The 21,647-nt window shown below is 38.1% G+C and overlaps 1 protein-coding gene across 1 annotated transcript in view; it reads left to right on the top strand.

Annotated features, from left to right (window-relative positions):
* Positions 1-21,647, top strand: part of DNAH11 (dynein axonemal heavy chain 11) — a 372,580-nt gene that overhangs the window by 152,108 nt on the left and 198,825 nt on the right. Inside the window, exons 37-43 of the mRNA XM_050784822.1 lie at positions 4,281-4,419; positions 8,926-9,018; positions 10,633-10,827; positions 11,658-11,735; positions 13,987-14,119; positions 16,856-16,983; positions 18,011-18,159. Coding sequence (XP_050640779.1) covers positions 4,281-4,419; positions 8,926-9,018; positions 10,633-10,827; positions 11,658-11,735; positions 13,987-14,119; positions 16,856-16,983; positions 18,011-18,159 — 915 coding nt within the window. The remainder of the gene's footprint in view (positions 1-4,280; positions 4,420-8,925; positions 9,019-10,632; positions 10,828-11,657; positions 11,736-13,986; positions 14,120-16,855; positions 16,984-18,010; positions 18,160-21,647) is intronic.

The following is a 21,647-nucleotide window of genomic DNA, read 5'->3' on the forward strand; positions in this document are numbered from 1 at the left end:
CATTGCTATAAGTAACTACCTGCGAATGGGTAATTTATGAAGAAAAGACGTTTAATTGACTCAAAGTTCCAGAGACTGTACAGAAAGCATGGCTAGGAGGCCTCAAGAAACTTACACTGATGGCAGAAGGCTAAGGGGAAGCAAGCATGTCTTACAAGGTGGAGCAGGAGAGAAAGAGAACATGCGTGAGGTGGGGAAGTGCCATGCACTTTCAGCCCACATATCTCATGAGAACTTACTCACCATCATGAAAACCACCATTCATGAAGCATGGGGAAAATCTGCTCCCATGATCCAGTCACCTTCCACCCTCCCCCAACATTGAACTGCAATTCAACATGAGATTTGGGTGGGGACACACGACCAAAGCATATCATTTTAATATTCCCTTATTATTATTTTTTAATTTTTACTTTTATTATACTTTAAGTTCTGGGACACATGTGCAGAATGTGCAGGTTTGTTACATAGGTATACACGTGCAATGGTGGTTTGCTGCACCCCTCAACCCATCATCTAGGTTTTAAGCCGCCCATGCATTAGGTATTTGTCCTAATGATCTCCCTTCTCTTGCCCCCCACCCCCTGATGGGCCCTGGTGTGTGATGTTCCCCTCCCTGTGTCCATGTGTTCTCGGTGTTCAACTCCCACTTATGAGTGAGAACATGTGGAGTTTGGTTTTCTGTTCTTGTGTTAGTTTGCTGAGAATGATGGTTTCCAGCTTCATCCATGTCCCTGTAAAAGACATGAACTCATTCCTTTTTATGGCTTCTTAGTATTCCATGGTGTGTATGTGCCACGTTTTCTTTATCCAGTTTATCACTGATGAACATTTGGGTTGGTTCCAAGTCTTTGCTATTGTAAATAGTACTACAGGAAACATACACATGCATGTGTCTTTATAGTAGAATGATTTATAATCCCTTGGGTATATGCCCAGTAATGGGATTGCTAGGTCAAATGGTATTTCTGGTTGTAGATCCTTGAGGAATTGCCACACTGTCTTCCACAATGGTTGAACTAATTTACACTCCCACCAACAGTTTAAAAGCATTCCTATTTCTCCACATTCTCGCCAGCATCTGTTGTTTCCCGACTTTTTAATGATTGTCATTTTAACTGGCGTGAGATGGTATCTCATTGTGGTTTTGATTTCCATTTGATGACCAGTGAAGATGAACTTTTTTCCATAAGTTTGAACTCCCATTCACGATTGCTACAAAGAGAATAAAATACCTAGGAATACAACTTACAAGGGATGTGAAGGACCTCTTCAAGGAGAACTACAAACCACTGCTCAAGGAAATAAGAGAGGACACAAACAAATAGAAAAACATTCCATGCTCGTGGATGGGAAGAATCAATATCTTGAAAATGGCCATACTGCTCAAAGTAATTTATAGATTCAATGCTATTCCCATCAAACTATAATTGACTTTCTTCACAGAATTAGAAAAAACTACTTTAAATTTCACATGGACCCAAAAAAGAGCCTGTATAGCCAAGACAATTCTAAGCAAAAAGAATAAAACTGGAGGCAGCACGCTACCTGACTTCAAACTGTACTTCAAGGCTACAGTAACCAAAACAGCATGGTACTGGTACCACAACAGATATATAGACCAATAAAACAGAACAGAGGTCTCAGAAATAATGCCACACATCTACAACCATATGATCTTTGACAAACCTGACAAAAGCAATGGGGAAAGGATTCCCTATTTAACAAATGGTGCTGGTAAAACTGGCTATTCACATGCAGAAAACAAACTGGATTCCTTCCTTACACAAAAATTAACTCAAGATGGCTTAAAGACTTAAACATAAAACCTAAAACCATAAAAGCCCTAGAAAAAAACCTAGGCAATACCATTCAGGACATAGGCATGGACAAAGACTTCATGACTAAAACACCAAAGCAATTGCAACAAAAGCCAAAATTGACAAATGGGACCTAATTAAACTAAAATGCATCTGCACAGCAAAAGAAACTATCATCAGAGTGAACAGGCAACCTACAGAACGGGAGAAAATTTTTGCAATCTATCCATCTGACAAAGGTCTAATATCCAGAATCTACAAGGAACTTAAATTTTATGAGGAAAAAAATCCCATCAAAAAGTGAATGACGGATATGAACAGACACTTCTCAAAAGGAGACATTCATGCGGCCAGTATTCCCTTATTATCTGTAGTGATGTCTTGAATTCCATGCCTGATACGTGGGTAACTTGTATCTTCTCTCTCTTCCTTTTTCCTCCAAGATAAGCGAGAGGATTATCAGTTTTATTTTGGGTTTTTATTAGGGTGCTCAATATGTGTGCTCAATACTATTCAGTGTGCTTTTAAATTAATAATATTCCACTTCACATATAATCTAAGAACCTCTACAGTTTTTAGTGTGATCTCCTTCCATTCTTTCAAACTTAAAGTTTGCTTGTCCATCCATCTGGATATTTAACCATATTTTATTTGTATTTTCTTCTAATTTTTATAGTATTACTGTACTTATTAAATTTAATCTGATAAGAACTTATTTTGGTTGATAATACGAAATGAGTGTTTAAACAATTATTTTCCCTAATAGTTAATCAATTATTCTAACATTGTGTATTGAATGTTTTTCTTTCCTCATAATAACCACTTTCTCTAGCATAATGATTTTATAATGTCTAACTTTCTTGAAAAATTCTAGATAGAGAATAACCATTCTAGAAATAAATGTAATAACTACAGAATAGCTTTGTTTGAAAACTGTGTGCCTTTCCAGTATCCTATTTGTGACCCAACTTATCTCATACTTTCTTTCATTTGGGTCTTGAAATTTGAAATTGTTTTGTGAATTTTTTAATAACTTTAGTGGGTGATGAAAGTATTACTCACGCATGGAGGCCATATGCTTGTGCCTTTGGAGTATTCTGATTCCACCAATCACCAACCATGAGGCCTACAGCATGTGCTTGAACTTCTGAGAACATCAGACTGCATCTCTGTAAAATGAAGATAAGAGGAGTGGACACCTCATAGTGTTGTGGGGATTAAGTGAGAGAATGCATAAAAAGATTTTAGCACCCAATATGGTATGAAGTGCTCAGTAAAAATTAGTTGCCTATATTAATGTAAATATAAAATATGTAGATATGCTAGCCTTTTCTCTCTCCGTTTACTCTTCATCTTCTGGTGTCACACGAAAAGTAATAAATGTGTGAAGAAATATGGGGTTAGTTTACATAGAAGAGATGTAGAATAACCTAGATCCAAAGATACTCTAAGGTTGGATGTTTGGGATGAAAATTAGGTATGCAAGAAGTAGACTACAATTATATTTACAAAAACAGGTAGGCAGGTATTGGAATGTATACTTTACGAAGTCTAAAATAATGAGCTTATTTATTTACTCTTCCTTCTTCTTTGCACTTGACTTCAGTTGAGTGGAATGTTTTCAAACATTGCTATGAATAGCAATTGTCTTTGGAGAGGGACTTTTTGGAAGTCCCTCACCAAAAGAAAGGAGATTTGAAGCTGTGTTTTTCTGAAAGTCCCTTTAAAAGTCTATCCAAGTTGGTCCTAGGTAGTGATGTGCTGGCGATGGCTGGTACAAGCTTTTGGTAGCTGATGGTTAAGTTTTCATGAATGTTCTGAGTTGGTTCTTTAGTTTAATGAAAACTAAATTATATCAACTTTTGATTCAATAAGTTGTATTAAAAACAAAGGTGATAAATACTCCAAACTGGTCACTTTATTTATTTTACTGATATTTAGGCTCTTGAGGTTATTTCTGTCTGTTGTGTCTATATATGGTGGTATACTTCTCAGCTCCACATTTAGTGATGCTGTGTTGGTATCCTGGAATCAGCCATGGTGGAAGGGTTTATTCTATGGAAATAAGCAAATGCTATTTTCTAGACAGCCGGTTGTGAAAACATTAACCTGCACACCATTAACCACAGGTAAAGCCTTGGCCCTAGCTCAAAACATAATTATTCCTCTTTCTGCAGTGACAACTTACACCAGAAGTTTACGGAATGTATTCATGGATTTTATTTGAACTCCTACACCTGTGCTTCTGCCATTCCAGACTTTCTATCATTTTTTGTGTCCAGTAATGAGTGGACATTTTTTAAGTTGAAATGAAGGGTCTTATTAGCTGTGATTGACAGACATAATTATGATCTGCTTAGGAATGGTTAAAATGTCGGTACGAAATAATCAGTTGATTTAAGCAATTTGTGCTTATCACCTTGTCACATTTTAAAACTAAAATTCATATTTACGTTTTAGACCCTGTGCCATGGTGGCCCCAGACATTGAACTAATCTGTGAAATCATGTTAGTTGCTGAAGGTTTTGTGGATGCACGTGCATTAGCCCGAAAGTTCATTATGTTGTATACGCTTTGCAAGGAGCTCCTCTCCAAGCAGGTGAGGGATCATTTGTTACATTTTCTTGGTTTTTACATGCAACTGAAAAAGCTTTTGAAGTATGGATTTTAGGTAATTTATCATTCAAATTACATTAGACATTAAAAATTTTTTGTACTTTAAAAAAATATTCAATAGTTTGGGGGAACAGATGTTTTCTGGTTACATGGATAAGTTCTTTAGTGGTGATTTTTGAGATCTTGGTGCACCCATCACCTGAGGAGTGTACACTGTACACAGTGTGTAGTCTTTTATCCCTCACCCACCTCCCACCTTTCTCCCAAGTCCCTGTAGGCCATTATATCATTCTTATGCCTTTGCATTCTCATAGCTTAGCTCCCACTTATAAGTGAGAACATATGATATTTGGCTTTCCATTCCTGAGTTACTTCACTTAGAATAATGGTCCCCACCTCCATCCAGGTTGCTGCAAATGCCATTATTTCATTCCTTTTTATGACTGAGTAATATTTCATGGTGTGTATATACCACATTTTCTTTATCCACTCATTGGCTGATGGAAATTTAGGCTAGTCTGTGTTTTTGCAATTGCAAATTGTGCTGCTATAAATAGGCATGTGCAAGTGTCTTTTTCATATAATGACTACTTTTCCTCTGGGAAGATACCCAGTAGTGGGATTGCTGGATCAAATGGAGATTCCTTTAAAAACTAGAACTACCATTTGATTTGATGTTAGAAATATTTTTATATTTTCTACAAATTTTGAAAACTTTATTTTATAATTTTTATTTTTTTCTGAAGTTAAATTTGAGATATTTTAGTTCTGATACTTTATTTGTATTAATACTTTTTTAAACCAACAAGCTGTGTGATTTTCTTTAGCTTTGTCAATTTTGTAATTATAAATGGAATTTTATGTTGCCTCCCTTTCTTCGTGAAAATATTTTCTAGTAAGATAGGGCAGGAGTATTCATAAGACTAAGATAAGGCTAATTTTCTGAAGAATATCTCAGGGAATGTTAAAATTATTCTCTTTTATTGGTAATTCTTTATTTAAAGGTAGGGTTGACTGATTTTCTGTTCTTTTAAATTTTTGCTCTACAATTTCCTTGTCTCTAAAATGGGTCAAATTTACATACTCTCTACTCTCCAATCATAAGCTTCTTGAAGATGTATTGAAGCTGCTGATAAGCCACAGAAATTACGTATATGTCAGCATCAATATTTTAAAATTTAGCTGTATGATCATTTTTGACTTTTGATCTTTTGATAACATTTCATTAATTACTGGTGACATTATTCTGTAGTCAAAATGAAAGTATCAAAATACCACAGTTGCAACCACTCAGTTACCTTACTGCCACATATTCATTTTAACTTGCTCATTGTTAGGGCAAAATATGGAATATGAGAGTGATTTATGTTGTCCTTTTAGTAACTGTGAATTTACATTGAGTGGGTGGAATCATAATTTTTAACAGTTGTCTCTGGATGGTAAGATTATGGGTATTTTTTTTCCTTATTCTTTTAATGAGCCTATTTTAATTTTATCATGGTAAAAAGTCAGAAGAAAAAATGTAATAGAGCCCAGGGAATGTGGCGTTTCAACTGTATCCATTTTCAGTAGTAATATTTAAACATTTAATGAGCGTCTAGTATATCTAAGTAATGTGCTTTTTGCTGACCATGATGAATGGGTAAGATTCAAAACAAATGAAACACACACCCAGATGTATGACTTTGAAGAATTTAGGTAATTCAGTTTACATGACATAAAAATTGGGAGACAATGGAGAATGAAAAGATTATCAGAGTTTTCAAGGGAGAAAGGAACCAGTACTTATTGAATGGGTACTATGTGTTATGTTACAAGATTGTCAAAAGAAGTTTACAAGTTTGATTTTATTAGCCCTGTTTTACATATGAGAAAACTGAGCAAAGCAACCTGTCCCAAGTCCGTATAGCTAACAAGTGGTAAGAGCAAGATTTGACTTCAGTTCTTTCTAATTCTGTCTAAGACACACCTGTGGCCAATTACAAGCGGAAGGTGTTGGGAGTACAGGTAGAACAAAGAAGAAAAGAGTTTGCTAACTCAGAAATGTCACAAGTGAGAGGAGCAGAAAGAAATCTAGCCAGGACAGAAGAGCTGTGTTAGGAACACAATTCAAGGATACCTTTCTGTGCTATAGAAATGGATTTGGGAAAAGAATCAGTAGACATTTTTGACCAATAGAATGATATGAAAATTGTGAAGATACTTTTAGCAATTTGCATTGTTTAAACTTTTAGCAGAGGCACCAAGTCCTCTGAAATCTGTGGTCCAAAATTTCTTCTGCATCCACTCCTTTTATTGTTACTGCATGAATTAGCGACTTCCCATTGAGTCCTCAAAGTTCTGATTCTCAGAAATACCATTTGACCCAGCAATCCCCTTACTAGGTATATACTCAAAGGATTATAAATCATTCTGCTATAAAGACACATGCACACATATGTTTATTGCAGCACTATTCACAATAGCAAAGACTTAGAACCAACCCAAATGCCCATGAATGATAGACTGGATAAAGAAAATATGGTACATATACATCATGGAATACTATGAAGCCGTAAAAAAGGATAAGGTCATGTCCTTTGCAGGGACGTGGATGAGGATGGAAACCATCATTCTCAGCAAACTAACACAGGAACAGGAAACCAAACACTGCACGTTGTCACACATAAGTAGGAGTTGAACAGTGAGAACATATGGGCACAAGGAGGGGAACATCACACACTGGAGCCTGTTGTGGGGTGGAGGGATAGGGGAGGGATAGCATTAGGAGAAATACCTAATGTAGATAACAGGTTGATGGGTACAGCAAACCACCATGGTACGTGTATACCTGTGTAACAAACATGCACATTCTGCACATGTATCCCAGAACTTAAAGTAAACAACAACAACAAAACCTCTGGTTCTTTCCCCTCCCTTTCCTCTTCAAGCCTCGTCCTACTCCATCAGTGGCTTTCAAATGGTCTTTACCATGACCCACAGTAAAAAATACTTCTATTGCAACTCAGTGTATACATACATACACAACTGAACCATACATTTCACCAAACACGTTTTCCTTTTTTTTGTTTTTATTATTTTGAGAGAGAGTCTCGCTTTGTTACCCAGGCTGGAGTACAGTAATGTGATCATAGCTCACCGCAGCCTCGACCTCCCTGGCTCAAGCGATCTTTCCCTCCCAGCCTCCTAAGTAACTGAGACTCTAGGTGTGCATCATCACACCCGGCTAATTTTTCTATTTTTTGCAGTGGTGGGGTTTCCCCCTGTTGCCCAGGCTGCTCTGGAACTCCGCCTCAGCCTCCCAAAGTGCTGAGATGACAGGCATGAGCCACCACACTCAGCCACTTTTTGCTCTTATTTGCACCACACCACGGTGTTTTTCATTTCGTTCCATTTTATTACAGACAAAAATGATGGTCAAGACCTACTAAACTGATTTTATTATCCACTAATGGAGTAAATGGGATATTTACGCATGTAACATTGTTTCACTGCCCACAAAAAAAAAAAAATTGTACTCACATTAATTCCCTTTACTCCTACAACCACTTATAAAGTAGGTGGATGCTTTTATCTGCCTTTTTATAGATGATGATTCTGAGGCTCTGGGAGGTAAAGTGGCTTTCCCACAGACACAGCTGAGAGACATTTGAGAGATGGGTTGTTACTATGTGGATTGTAGCTGGATGGCGAAAGAGAGAAGGCCAGTCCCGTGTAAGCAGTTAGTTCATTTGGAATATCTTTACTGAGCGCCTACCCTGTGCCACGCACTGTGCTAGCCCCAAGAAGACAGTGAGTATATGGGAAATAAGTTTAGCATGAGAAAAAAACAGAAGAAAAAATGTAATTGGACCCAGGGAGCATGGAGTTGCAATTGTATCCAATCTCAGAAGTAATATTCTGAGATCCTCCAGGAGCCCAGACCCTGTGGGAGGAGTCTTAGGGATAATGTTGAAGTCTCATAAAAAGATAATTGAATCTTAAGGACATGGTTTTTATTATATTATGTGCTGGCATCTAGGCAGAAGTGTCTGATTAAGAGATGGAGTAATTAGGGCCATTAGGGATCGAAGTCTGGGGAGAAGTAGAATATCAGGGCCCTTGATAAAACCAGCACAGGTGGAGAAATGTGTTTCTGGTTGGAGGTGAAAAGGTGGAATTTGTTGAGCTACTGAGTTAGCAGGTCTATTGAGAGAGTACAGCAAGGGAGGTGGATGGAGCCTTGGGCAAATGTTGCAGTTAGGTGCTATGGAAAGAAGAGACTTGCTGACAGAGGCCAAAAAACAAAAACACAGGCAAAAGAAACAGGACGACACTACGGGGACGTGATTTTCATAATTTCAAAGAGGAGAAGAAAATGGTATTTTGAATCATTAAAGGGTGTATTTATCTGAACTCCTTTTTTTAAACTTTCAGCTCTTACCTCTGGAACGAGAATCTTACTCCGTCATACAATTTTTGAGAAAATAAACCTATGTTTTGATTTTAGGATCATTATGATTGGGGACTTCGTGCTATTAAATCTGTCTTGGTTGTGGCTGGCTCTCTGAAACGAGGAGATAAAAATAGACCTGAAGATCAGGTACTGCAATGCTAATATGATTTTGCTGAGTGAGTAGCTGGCCAGCTTCACAGAAATGAAAGTATATGCCTGGATGGTGGGGCATGCACAGCACAACTTTTAAAAAGCATAACATCTATTGTTAATGCAGGAGATTTGAGGATTGGCATTCCTTATAAGAGGTCACAAGTGTTCTTGAGTACAAAGATATGAATCTGGAAAAGAAAATGTGATTTTACAAGTACTTTTGAAATAGCCCCAAAAAGTATTTTGACAGTCATAATCAAGTAATTCAGTAATCACTGATTTCCTCTGAGGAACATTTAAGAAATCTGAGTGAGTTGGGATGTTAATCCTGGAAAGTCAGTGAAGACATAATGGGAGAAAGAACATCCATTTCATGGGACGTAAGATGGGCTTGCAGAATGAAACAGGAAAGGAGGGTGCCTAACACCAATGAAATGCTTGATTGGTTGGTCAGAGCTATTGGAGAAATGTTCTGCTCTCATTCCTGGAGAGAAATGATAACACATCATGGATTTTTCCCTTAAGTAGCGAGAGCAATGGATTTGTGTGTTATCAGTCCATTTTCACACTGTTACAAAGAACTACCTGAGACTGGGAAATTTATAAAGAGGTTTGATTGACTCACAATTCCACAGGCTTAACAGGAAGCGTAACTGGGAGAACTCAGGAAACTGACAATCATGGAGGAAGGCAAGGGGGAAGCACGGACCTTCTTCACATGGTGGCAGGGGAGAGAGAGAGTGAAGGGGAAAGTGCCACACACTTTAAAACCATCAGATCTCGTGAGAACAGCAAGGAGGAAATCTACCCCCTTGATGATCCAATCACCTCCCACTAAGCCCTCCGATTTGACAGGAGATTTGGGTGGGGACACAAATCTAAACCATATCAATATGTATCACCATGTGTATGTGCAATATGACTTGAGAAATAGCAAAAAAAAAAAAAAAAAAAAAAAAAAAAGTGTCCTTTTTAAAATTGAGGGATATTTATTATGTATTTTTCTACTTTGCCAATATTTCTCTCTTTTCCTCTTAATTTCCTTGTAATTTAGTACTAGGTCAAGATTTTCTTTCGTTTATTTGTTATCTTGCTTTTTAAAATTTTTGTTGGAATGCTTAGCTCTTTCTGTAAAAGTTATCCTGACGTTTGAGTTACTGCTTTTAAAATCTTTGGCTTACAGCTAAGATAGAACAACAACAACAAAACTAAAAATGTTTGAGATTATCATTTCTAAGATTCGCAGAGGACTTTGGACAAAATGATCTGATGAGCTTGATTAATTTAAATTCTGGAGTTTGAGGATTCAAGAGAGAAGGCCCTTAGATTGTTTCTAAAGATCAAAACAGATCATTGGCAGGGAAGGAAAAGGCCTCTTTGCTGTTCTTATTCTAAGGATTGTCCATGGTATCAGTTCAGCCTTCTCATGTTCTGATACCTCAGTTTTAAACATTTAACCTCCCTATTGATAGAATGCCATCTTAATGGAGAACAGTAACAATATCTCATGCTTCACATATGAGGATTAAAAATAACAAACATCTTTAGTTCTTCAGGTGTTTGTTAGAACTTGTTTTGGCTTTTTTATAAATTTTTTTTTTCCCCTAGGTACTCATGAGAGCATTAAGGGATTTCAATATGCCTAAGATAGTGACTGACGACATCCCAGTGTTTCTTGGCCTGGTCGGTGACCTGTTTCCAACCCTGGATGTGCCCCGGAGGAGGAAGCTGCACTTTGAACAGATGGTCAGGCAGTCTACCCTGGAGCTCCGCCTGCAGCCTGAAGAGAGCTTCATCCTCAAAGTAAAAGGAGCATTTGCTTTTCATGGCAGCTGTTGGGATTGTCAGTTGAAATAATTGTGGCTAACTGATGCTAAAGCAAGATGTTAACTTGTACCCTAAGCTTAATAGGATCTTAATATATGCTTTCAAGCATTTTCATATGGCAGGATTAAGTAAACATAAGTATTTTAGTAGCCCCACTCTGTAAGGTGAAAACAGGTATGATTGACATGGCTTTAAATGTAAGCATACTTTTAGTTAGGTTTAAAAACTTGTTGATTCTTGGAGACATGCACTAAAAATTTACTTTGTTCTTTCCTCCTTTTTAGAGAACATTGGAAGTAAAATCATTAGTGTATGCTTTTAATGAGGGAAGAATGACAACATGTATGAGAATAAGTTAGGTAGATATTATCTGACATATCAAAGCCTTGTGCATATTATTCAGTTTGAATTCAGTGAATGCATGGACATTAAACACTGTATACATTATCCATTTTAGATATTCTATACGATATAAATCATTACTCAGTTGTAGATGGTGATTGGCTATGTACAGTGTTTGTTCAAAACTTCATGAAGAGTTAACGATTTTTGTAAGTAACCCCTGCCATATACTGAGTACTGCATAAAATCACGGTTTGGCTTTAGTCTTATCCCTGTGGTCTACATGGGAAATCCAGGAAAAACTATACTTTTCACTTATGGTCTATTTTAACTTTCTGTGAACGTACTATTGTCAGTGGGGGCTGGTCTGGGTGTAAGGAAAGAAGAATTGGGCAAAAATGGTAGGTCATCTTTTTGTCACCAACTCATTAAAGGAAACCAGCAACTGGCTGTTTGCTCTGCAGGTTGTCCAGCTTGAGGAACTGTTGGCTGTGCGGCACTCGGTCTTTGTGGTTGGAAATGCAGGCACAGGGAAGAGTAAGGTATAGTAAATTGCCTAATAGCTTACAGCTATGGAAAGAACATTTGTCGTTATTGTGGTTTGGCCTATTTTCAATGCTACTCAAAAGAATTCCCCACCATGAAGCCTGCCATCATTTGGGGTCAGAATCTGAGACTCTAATCTTGCTGCTTGATCAATTGATCTTTTCCTTTATATTGGGTCAGCAGTGGGGAGAACAAGAAACAAATAGAGCATTGCATTCACATAGGAAAAGCAAGCTGACATGAAGATTGAGCTTTCCACATGAGATTTTCAGTATCAGATGAAGGCATTTCAATACACGCCATCCTACCTTACGCACCTTTCAGTACATTTATGCTTGGATTCTTTTATCAAAGATAAACATATTAAGAGACTGTGGAATAAGATATCTGGCTGGAAGATTTGATTGGCTCTAGCCACATTTATCAAACCTATTTTCTTTTCCAAGTCATCCTTGATTCTCCTCCCCACATCATTCAGAAAAACAAACCCAAATATTTTCCTTCAGTACTCCCTCAGAAATATAACCCTCTATATGGCCAAACAAAACCTAAAAATAAAAGGAAGTGGCAAAACCCACATTTTTGAGGTACCTATTACATGCTGTGCTAGGTGCATTATGTATGATTTACTCTGCACAACAATGATATACTATGGGTGTTATTATCCCCATTTTTAGTTCACCGCTTGATTTTGTTTGGTCTTACTGACAGTCCTGGCAACATACTTATTTTCTTGGTTGGCAGACGGTATATGCAGAACTGCATGCATTTTAATTCAGGATGCTTGGGTATAAACATACTTGGTAGCCAACAGCTAAAAATAATCAGATTGAGCATATGAGATTTTAGAGGATGGCAGTATATGGAACTTGCCAGTATTTAGATCAGAACCCAAAGTGGAACAACTGTAAGATAAAAAAAAAAAAACTCTGTGTAGACATTTTTCTAGTGAAAAATATAATAAATGAAATATTAAAGTAGATAACTGATAGACCTGTAATTATTTTGTTAGAGTAAGTTACAGATGTAGGCCACAGTTCAAGGAAGGATAAAATCAAATTCCATACTTTCCAGTAGATTAATGGTTTCTAAAAATATAAGCTTAATATTCCTAAGGCATTTACTTACTTTCTTCTAGTCTTCACCAGTTCTGTTCTACTCAACAGGTACGTAACCCGAGATACCCGGAGCGCTGCAGCTCAGGGTGACGTTCTTTAGCATCTTATCATTTCAAAGTGTTTGTCAATTGTTTATCCGTTTTTTCAAAACCCCTGTGAGTAGGGGTTTTGTCAGCATGATAAATATCTAAGACAAAAGCCACAGCTTTTCAAAGGAGCAAAAGGGAGAGTAAGGGCAGATATTTGACTGAAGGTATCAATTAATTGAATAGACATACACTGAGCACTTGTTCTGTGAGTTCACATTCTCAAGGCTTTTCCTCAATTATCAGGATCAGGGTTTCTCAGCCTCAGCACTGTTGACATTCTGGACTGGGTAACTCTGCTATAGGGGGCTATCCTGTGCATTGAAAGATATTTAGCAACCTCCCTGGTCTCTATCCACTAGATGCCCAGAAGTCCCTTCCCCTTTCTTCCCCCTAGTCAAGACAGTCTGTTTTTGAGAACCACTGCCCTAAGTCGCTAGGTCTCAAAGCATGGCCAGACCAGCGTCATTGGCATCAGCTGGGCCCTTGTTGGAACTGCACATTACTGGCCCCACCTCAGACCTACTGAAACAGAAGCTCTGGGATTGGGCCCAGCAATCTGTATTTTAATACCCTCCAAGCAATCTGATGTAGGCTACATTTTGAGAGAAACCAATCTTGCTGATTCAGGCAGGGTAGAATTTTTTTTTTTTTTTTTTTTTTTTTTTAAGTCTTGCTCTGTCACCCAGGCTGGAGTGCAGCAGGTGGCGTAGATTTTGTAATCAACATGGATGCTTATTTATGTATGGTCCTCCACTTGGCACACATGATTAAAAATCTCAAATGAGAAAGTGACTCCCTTTACTCTAAATGGTTCAAAGAGTCAAGTGAACGGATTCTGTCTCGCTGAGTATTTGTAAGAGGAAGCTTTTCAAGATGGTAATGGAAATGCACATATGTGCATTTTTCCCCTTCTGGATCTTAGCGCACACAGAGCATCTAGGAGCATATACTGAATAAGGAAAACTCTTCAGAAATCTTTTACTTTCCATTTGGCTTATGTTAGTATTAATTTTTTTTGGCTCTTTCCTCCTTCCCCTCAGATTTTGAGAACACTGAACCGAACATATGTTAACATGAAACAGAAGCCGGTTTGGAATGACTTAAACCCTAAAGCTGTGACAACAGATGAACTCTTTGGTTTCATACATCATGCTACCCGAGAATGGAAAGATGGCAAGTAGTATTTCCCCTTTAGAAGTGCTAAAATTTTTTTTTCTATCCAGAAAGCTGTTTTTCAATACAAGCCAATTTTAGTCATAGTCACAGACTCACTGTTTATATGTTGGCATTATTGGAAATATAGCAGATCACAACAGCATTTATAATGTATAAATTAAAACTAGATTTGAATAAGTACTTGATTTGCATTCAGTGGATTTGTACTCAGAGCTGTTGTATTTTATCCCACGTCAATTATGTCAGGGCTCCCTGTAAATCAGGAGTGAAGTCAACATGAATGCCTCAGGAAACATCTATAAAGTACCTGATATGAGACACTGACTGAAGTTCAGGCAGACGTTCCAGGTGCCAGGGACAAAAGTAAATAGGGCATGTTTCCTGCCCTGAGAGTATTTGTGAGCAAACAGATCCCTTTGTGACAATCTGTTAGGAGTTCCTTTTACAGTAAATGCGCTAACCTTGGCATCATCTTTGAGGCCTGTCTCCCTGTCACACCCTACATCCAACCTCACAGCAAATCCTATAGGCTTTACCTTTAAAATGTATGTGAATTCCGGTTCTTCTCACCTTCTCCATAGATGCCACGTTAGTCGAAGCCACCATCATGTCTCGCCTGTACTACGGCAGTGGGTAATCTCCTCCTCCTGGTTTCCCTGCAGTTCATTTGACCTAAAGCAGACAGAGGGGCTTCAAATGTTACTTCTCTGCTTTTGATTTCAAGTGGGTTCCAATCACCTTTAGAATCCAACCTTTTCCATGGCTTATAAGGCTCTATGTAATTGGATCCCTGCCCCCGTCCCCAAATCCCACCATCCCTGACTTCGTTTCCCACCACTTCCTATAATCCATTCATTCTGGCCTCTTTGCTATTCCTTGAACTTGTTCCCATCACGGGACCTCAGCACCTCATGTTCCTGTCATCAGCAACACTTCTGGATGCCTGCATGACTTGCTTCTTTATCTTACTTCAGCATCTGGTCAAACGTCACATCATAGAAGACTTCCCTGATGGCTGATCTAAAGTAGAAATGCCAATCAAAATCACAATGAGATAGAATCTCACACCAGTCAGAAAGACTATTATGGAAAAGTCAAATGATGCTGGTGAAGCTGTGGAGAAAAGGAACCACTTATAGACTTGGTGGTTCAGTCACTATGGAAAGCAGTTTGGAGATTTCTCAAAAAATTTAAAACGGAACTACCATTTGACCCAGCAATCCCATTACTGGGTGTATACCTAAAGGAAAACAAATTGTTCTACCAAAAAGACACATGCACTCGTATGTTCATTGCAGCACTGTTCACAATAGCAAAGGCATGGAATCAACCTAAGTACCCATTAATGGTGGATTAGATAAATAAAACGTGGTACATATACACCATGGAATACTATGTAGCCATAAAAAAGAACAACATCATGTTTTTTGCAGCAACATGGATGTAGCTGGAGGCCATTATCCTAAGTGAATTAATGCAGAAACAGAAAACCAAATACTGCATGTTCTCATTTACAAGTGGGAGCTAAACATTGGGTACGTGTGGACATAAAGATGGGAACCATTGACACTGAGGCCTACTAGAGGTGGGAGGGAAGGAGAGGAGCACGGGATGAAAAACTACCTGTTGGTTCCTATGCTTACTACCTGGACGATGGCACCATTTCTATCCCAAACCTCAATGTCACACAGTGTACCCATGCAACACACCTGCATGTGTATCATCTGAACGTAAAATAAAAGTTGAAATTTAAAACACGGTAATAATAAAGCAGGACACCTTTTGTCATTCTCTATCCTCTTGTCTTGTGTACACTCCTTTTTCTGTGGGACAGTTTTTGCTGTCTCAGGCTAGCTTCTGTCTTTTTGTAAAGAAGTATGGCAGGGAGAGTACCTATCTGTTTAGGCTGAAAAACTGTGGAAACTCTTCGAATCAGTGACTATTAGAAAAGTTTACTGGCCGCTTTATGAATCGTGGTGGCAAGTTCCATTAGATACTGTCACTTTTGGCACAAAATATGTCACAGAGGAAACATCATACATGCATCAAAACAATTTTGCTCACAATTCTATTAGATTTACTAGAGCTTGAAAAATTTGCAACTGTTAAATCTGTCACATCAAACACACAATGCTTAGATATGTACTAATGGCAAAAAGGACTGTAGATTTAAAATGTTATTGCGTATACATCTTGTTAAGGAATGATGAGTTACTATCCCATTGAACACATTTCTGTAAGAGATGTATAGTGCTTCTGAATGCTTTAGCGTCAGAATTTTGCCCTTGAAAATTGGTATAGAAAAATGGAGAAAGGGTGAAATAAACAAATATTTGATCTAAAATGAATACTGAACATACGTGTATGAAGAAGGATCATGTCTTCATTTGGTGTAAGTTTTGAGTTTTATGTACGTTACCTTCTACAGATCCCCACAACTGTTCATGAAGGAAAGTTTTTGTTATCTCTGTTTGGCATATGGGGAAGCTCAGTCGTGGAAGTTAAGGGTCCTTCTCAGTGAGGTGAAGCTTGCACATTGGTAAATAATAGTGCTGGATCTGGAACCCATGTGTGACTCAAAAGGTGTTACACACTGCTCACTAGAAAGAGGCAGCAAAATCGTTTTTATTTAGTTAATAAAAGAGCTTCCAACATGAATTATACCAATCTATTGTAGAAATAAACAGCACTCAACGACTTTATATATTAGGATTGTTTACTCTTGTTTTATAGGTCTCTTTTCATCCATTCTGCGAGAACAAGCAAATCTTAAGAATGATGGACCAAAATGGATAGTCCTGGATGGAGATATTGACCCCATGTGGATTGAATCACTCAATACTGTAATGGATGATAACAAGGTGAACAAAACTTCAGTTGTAAACCTTAAATATAACATCCTGAGTGTATTAAGAGTTCCATTCACTTGTTGGTGTTAATACTAGTTTTTGCTCATTAACCTGGGATTCTTTATGTAACTATTATTTCGGTAAGTGCTGTTTTCCTGGTAATTTTTTTTAATTTCACCATTAAAGAATTTCAAGGAATATGTTCTCTCTGTTTCTTTGAATGCAGCCACCTTTACTGAGAGTTAGATACAGATCTAAGAATTTAGTTTACACATCTTACCACTTTCTAAGAGGTAGGCATAAATTATTATATCTTGTCATCTTTAAGTATAAATACTTAAACAATGAAAGAATGGGTTTGTGCTATATGATAATTGAAATTAACTAGTTCCTATGGCTATGGATTGAGTTAAAATGTTTTTCCAAGCTTTTTGCCACAGTTAATTCAGCATTCCCAGCAAAAACAAAAGGTGATGGTACAGGTCTGTGAGATATCATTCAAGCAACACAGGGTCTATTGTTGGGGTCAGCAGAGAGAGATCAGTAATCATCATTACTCCAGAATAGATTTAGTAACCACCTTGAATTAACAGTAATTACTGCTTACTCAACTGAGACACTGTTCATCATAAAATACAGGTTTGGTATCTTTATACTTGTGTAAGTTTCTTTGGACAATTGATAATCATGGTATTTCAGATTCTAAAGAAAGTTTTTTTACGGTATTCAGGTCCTTTCATGTGATTAATTTTTATAATAAATGTCTTATCTTTGGCTTAGTAATAAAATTACTACAATTATGTAAAGGTTGCCATTCACAAGTCCATTTAGGTGAGTTTGTTCCTCAAGGGTCAGTCAGGTCATCTCAGGGGTGAGCTTAGATCTTTATTCAGACTGCACTTCTGATTCAGGACAATGAGCCCACAGCCTGTGGTACTTCTGATAGGGGAAAGTACTTGTTGCTTCTATATGTTTGCAGCATTGCTTTTGCCCATGGGTGACAGTGCACCTCTGTGCACCGCTGTGCTGCTCACTCCAGGTGCTGACCCTCGCCAGCAATGAGCGCATCACCCTCACTCCCTTCATGAGGCTTCTGTTTGAGATACATCACTTAAGGAGCGCAACCCCGGCCACTGTTTCCAGAGCTGGTATTCTGTATGTGAACCCACAAGATCTGGGCTGGAATCCGTGAGTATTTCTTTTTTGTTTATTGTAGTAAATTGTATGTAACATAACATTTACCATTTTAATAAATTTTGCTTAAGCACATTCATGTTGTTGCACAGCTATCACCACCATCCATCTCTGGAAGTTTTTTATCTTCCCAAACTGAAACTCTTTATCCACTAAACAATAACACCTCATTGTCCCCTCCTCCCAGCTCTTGGGAACCTTCATTCTACTTTCTATCTCTATGAATTAGACTACTCTAGGTAGGTCATATAAATGGAATCATACAGTGTTTGTCTTTTGGTGACAGGTTTATTTCACTTAGCATAATGTCTTCAGAGTTTATCCACGTAGCAGCATATTGCAGTATTTCCTTTTTTAAGGCTGAATAGTACTCCATTATGTGTATATACCGTATTTTGTTTACCCATTCATCTATAAATGAACACGGATTTCTTCTACCTTTTGGCTATTGTGAATAATGCTGCTGTAAACATGGGTGTACAAATATTTCTTCAAGACCCTGCTTTCCATTCTTTTGGGTAGAACTCAGAAGAATTGCTAGATCATATGTTAATTCTAATGTTAATTTTTTGAGAAACTGACACATTGTTTTCCACAGCTGTTACCCATTTATATTCCCATCAACAGTTGACAAGCCTTCTAATCTCTCCACATCTGTGCCGGCACTTGTTATTTTCCTTTATTCTAACAGTAGCCGTGCTAATGGGCATGAGGTGATATCTCATTTTAATTTGCATTTCCCCGATGGTTAGTGATGTTGAACATCTTTTCATGTGCTTATTGGCTGTTTGTACGTCTTCTTTCGAAAAATGTTCACGTAAGTTCTTTGCCCATTTTTTATTCAGTGCTTTTTAAAATTGTGCCTGGATCTTGTTAAAATCTTAGTATAAAATTCTAAATATTTATATGCTCACTTGAAGGTATTAGCAATTAAATTTAAAGCTAATGAATTAGGCTAATTTAAAGATAATTAAGTTAGCACTGGAATGCCTTTGTCATTTTTACTTGGACATTACCTGATTCACATACCTTGAAGATGTTAAGAACTCAGTAAATATTTGTTGAGTAAGTGAATAAATAATGAAAGCTTATATGGAACACTTATATAAAAAGAAATCGCTTAGGTTATGTATGTTTGCATGTATATATACTATGCATATATGAACAGTTGTAATGCTTTGATTTAGAGCAACTTTACGGTGCCCAGTTGCTTACTCCTCAAATGCTTACATTTTCTACAGTTCATTCTGGTTGTAACTTGTCACCTCCAGCATTTGCACTTAGAACTGTAGGAATCGCTGAGCTCTGCCACTGAACCCATGCTTGTGCCTGGCATGCTTCTTATGTCAGAAATCTTTTGTTTACCTCTCTGGACACACTCTCCAGCCTTCTCACCCTCTTCTGTGGTCTGTATGGACCACATAAGTGGGCTCCTTGCCTTCCGGCTTCTGGTTGGTTTGGCTAATGAAGAATCCTGGCGGGAAGTGAGAGGGAGAGAGGACAGTGAGGTCAGGCTATTTATTCTCCTTCCCAACAGGGTCATGTCAGGATGGTTCTGTCTCTCTGTGACTGCAGGTCACAGCTCTTCTTATATCTCTCCATTAAGGATCTTTCCTTCCAGGTTCTGGCAATCCTTCATTCTCTTGTCCCTCCAGGCATAGGTACAGTAACCATTCCTTGTAATTACTCTCTTGGCATGGTACTGTCCCTTCCATTTTCTCTACTCCTTGCCCACACTTCTGTAACTAGTCCTTTTATTGATCCTTCCCTTATTATCGTGATTTGGAGATGACATCTGTTTCCTGCCAGAGGCCTAACTGATGTACTTCTGCAGGCTGCCTTTCCTGTGTGTACTGATGCGCTCACTAAAAGTCTCATTCCTTACCTCTGCGGCATAGTAGAGCCATGCCCAGGCTTTTGCTTTTGACAAAGTCTTTATTGGATATGTTTTGGAGAAGGAGTGATTTTCAAAAGTTTTAAATGGAGTGTTTTTCTTGGGATAATAACTCCTTTCCACACTTGGGATTCTGTCTCCTGGGATGCTTCTATTGGTTGGGAGCTACCTGAGGGAGTTTCTACAGCAGCCCTGACTCCCTCTGTACAGAGAACCTGGGCACTGCATTCATTTCCTTCATGAGACCTCTTACCCCTCCTGGGTGTGCCCTGATCGCAGTAGTGAACCTCACAGCTCCCGAGGCATATGTCATTCAATCTCAATCCTATCCTGTGGAGATTTGTGCTAACAAAAGCTGGGTCCAAATCTCTGTTTAAAGAAGGACTTTCATGTAATACATCAAAGGTCATGGGTTGGCTAAAGAGACACCCAATTTATATTCCTAAGAGAGTCAAACAACGCTGTCTTCACCATTCGATTTTGCTTTTGGGTTTTTTTGTTTTGTTTTATCCAAAATTATTGGGTAGGTGTTAATTTTCATGGATGTGACCAAAGAATTCATCCAGGTCATTTTCCAAAATAATGGAAATCTTCTCTAAAAGGTATTTTTCTATTTTCACCTCCCATTGCAATAAACTTTCAATAAGTCACGAAATAGCTATTTTAGGATAAAGGGTATTTTTTCCTCTCCATAGTTATTGGAGACCTTAACATCTTACTTCAAGGTAGTTATATTAACAAAATGATAGCTTTATACATATTAATTCATTTAATACTCAGTTACCTTCTGAAATAGACATAATTATTAGCCCAGTTTTCCAAGCGAATCTCTTAAGTCTCAGTTGTCAGCAATGCTTTTTTCAGAGTCAAAACTTTGAAATAAAGTTCAAAGCTATAGAAAAGTTGGAAAGGTAGTACAATGCACAGCAGAGACGCTTTTCCTGCAATCACTAACCATTTTACCACTTTTACTTTCTCTCTCTTTCTCTCTTTCTCTGGCATAGAGGCACATTTTCTACTTTTATTAATGTTTGCTGAGATATATGAAACTAAGATGGAGACATTAAGACACGTCATCCTGGCCGGGTGCGGTGGCTCACGCCTGTAATCCCAGCACTTTGGGAGGCTGAGGCGAGTGGATCATGAGGTCAGGAGATCGAGACCATCCTGGCTAACCCAGTGAAACCCCATCTCTATTGAAAATACAAAAAATTAGCCGGGCGTGGTGTCAGGCTCCTGTAGTCCCAGCTACTCGGGAGGCTGAGGCAGGAGAATGGCGTGAACCCAGGAGGCGGAGCTTGCAGTGAGCCGAGATCACACCACTGCACTCCAGCCTGGGCGACAGAGTGAGACTCTGTCTCAAAAAAAAACAAAAAAAACCAAAAAAGTCATCCCTAAGTCTGATTATGAAAGACTAGATACTGCTAGATGACTCTTGGAAGCCACAGCTTTAGATCATCCTCTTTCTCCTATTACTTGAGCTTAAAATATTCTTCTGGCTTTGTATCACTAATACTTGCACCTATATCAAATGAGCGTATTGTCCCAATGCCTCATATTTGGATACTGTATATATTATAAACATGCA

This window comes from Macaca thibetana, chromosome 3 (assembly GCF_024542745.1).
Source record: "Macaca thibetana thibetana isolate TM-01 chromosome 3, ASM2454274v1, whole genome shotgun sequence".
In the NCBI taxonomy this organism is placed as follows: domain Eukaryota; kingdom Metazoa; phylum Chordata; class Mammalia; order Primates; family Cercopithecidae; genus Macaca; species Macaca thibetana.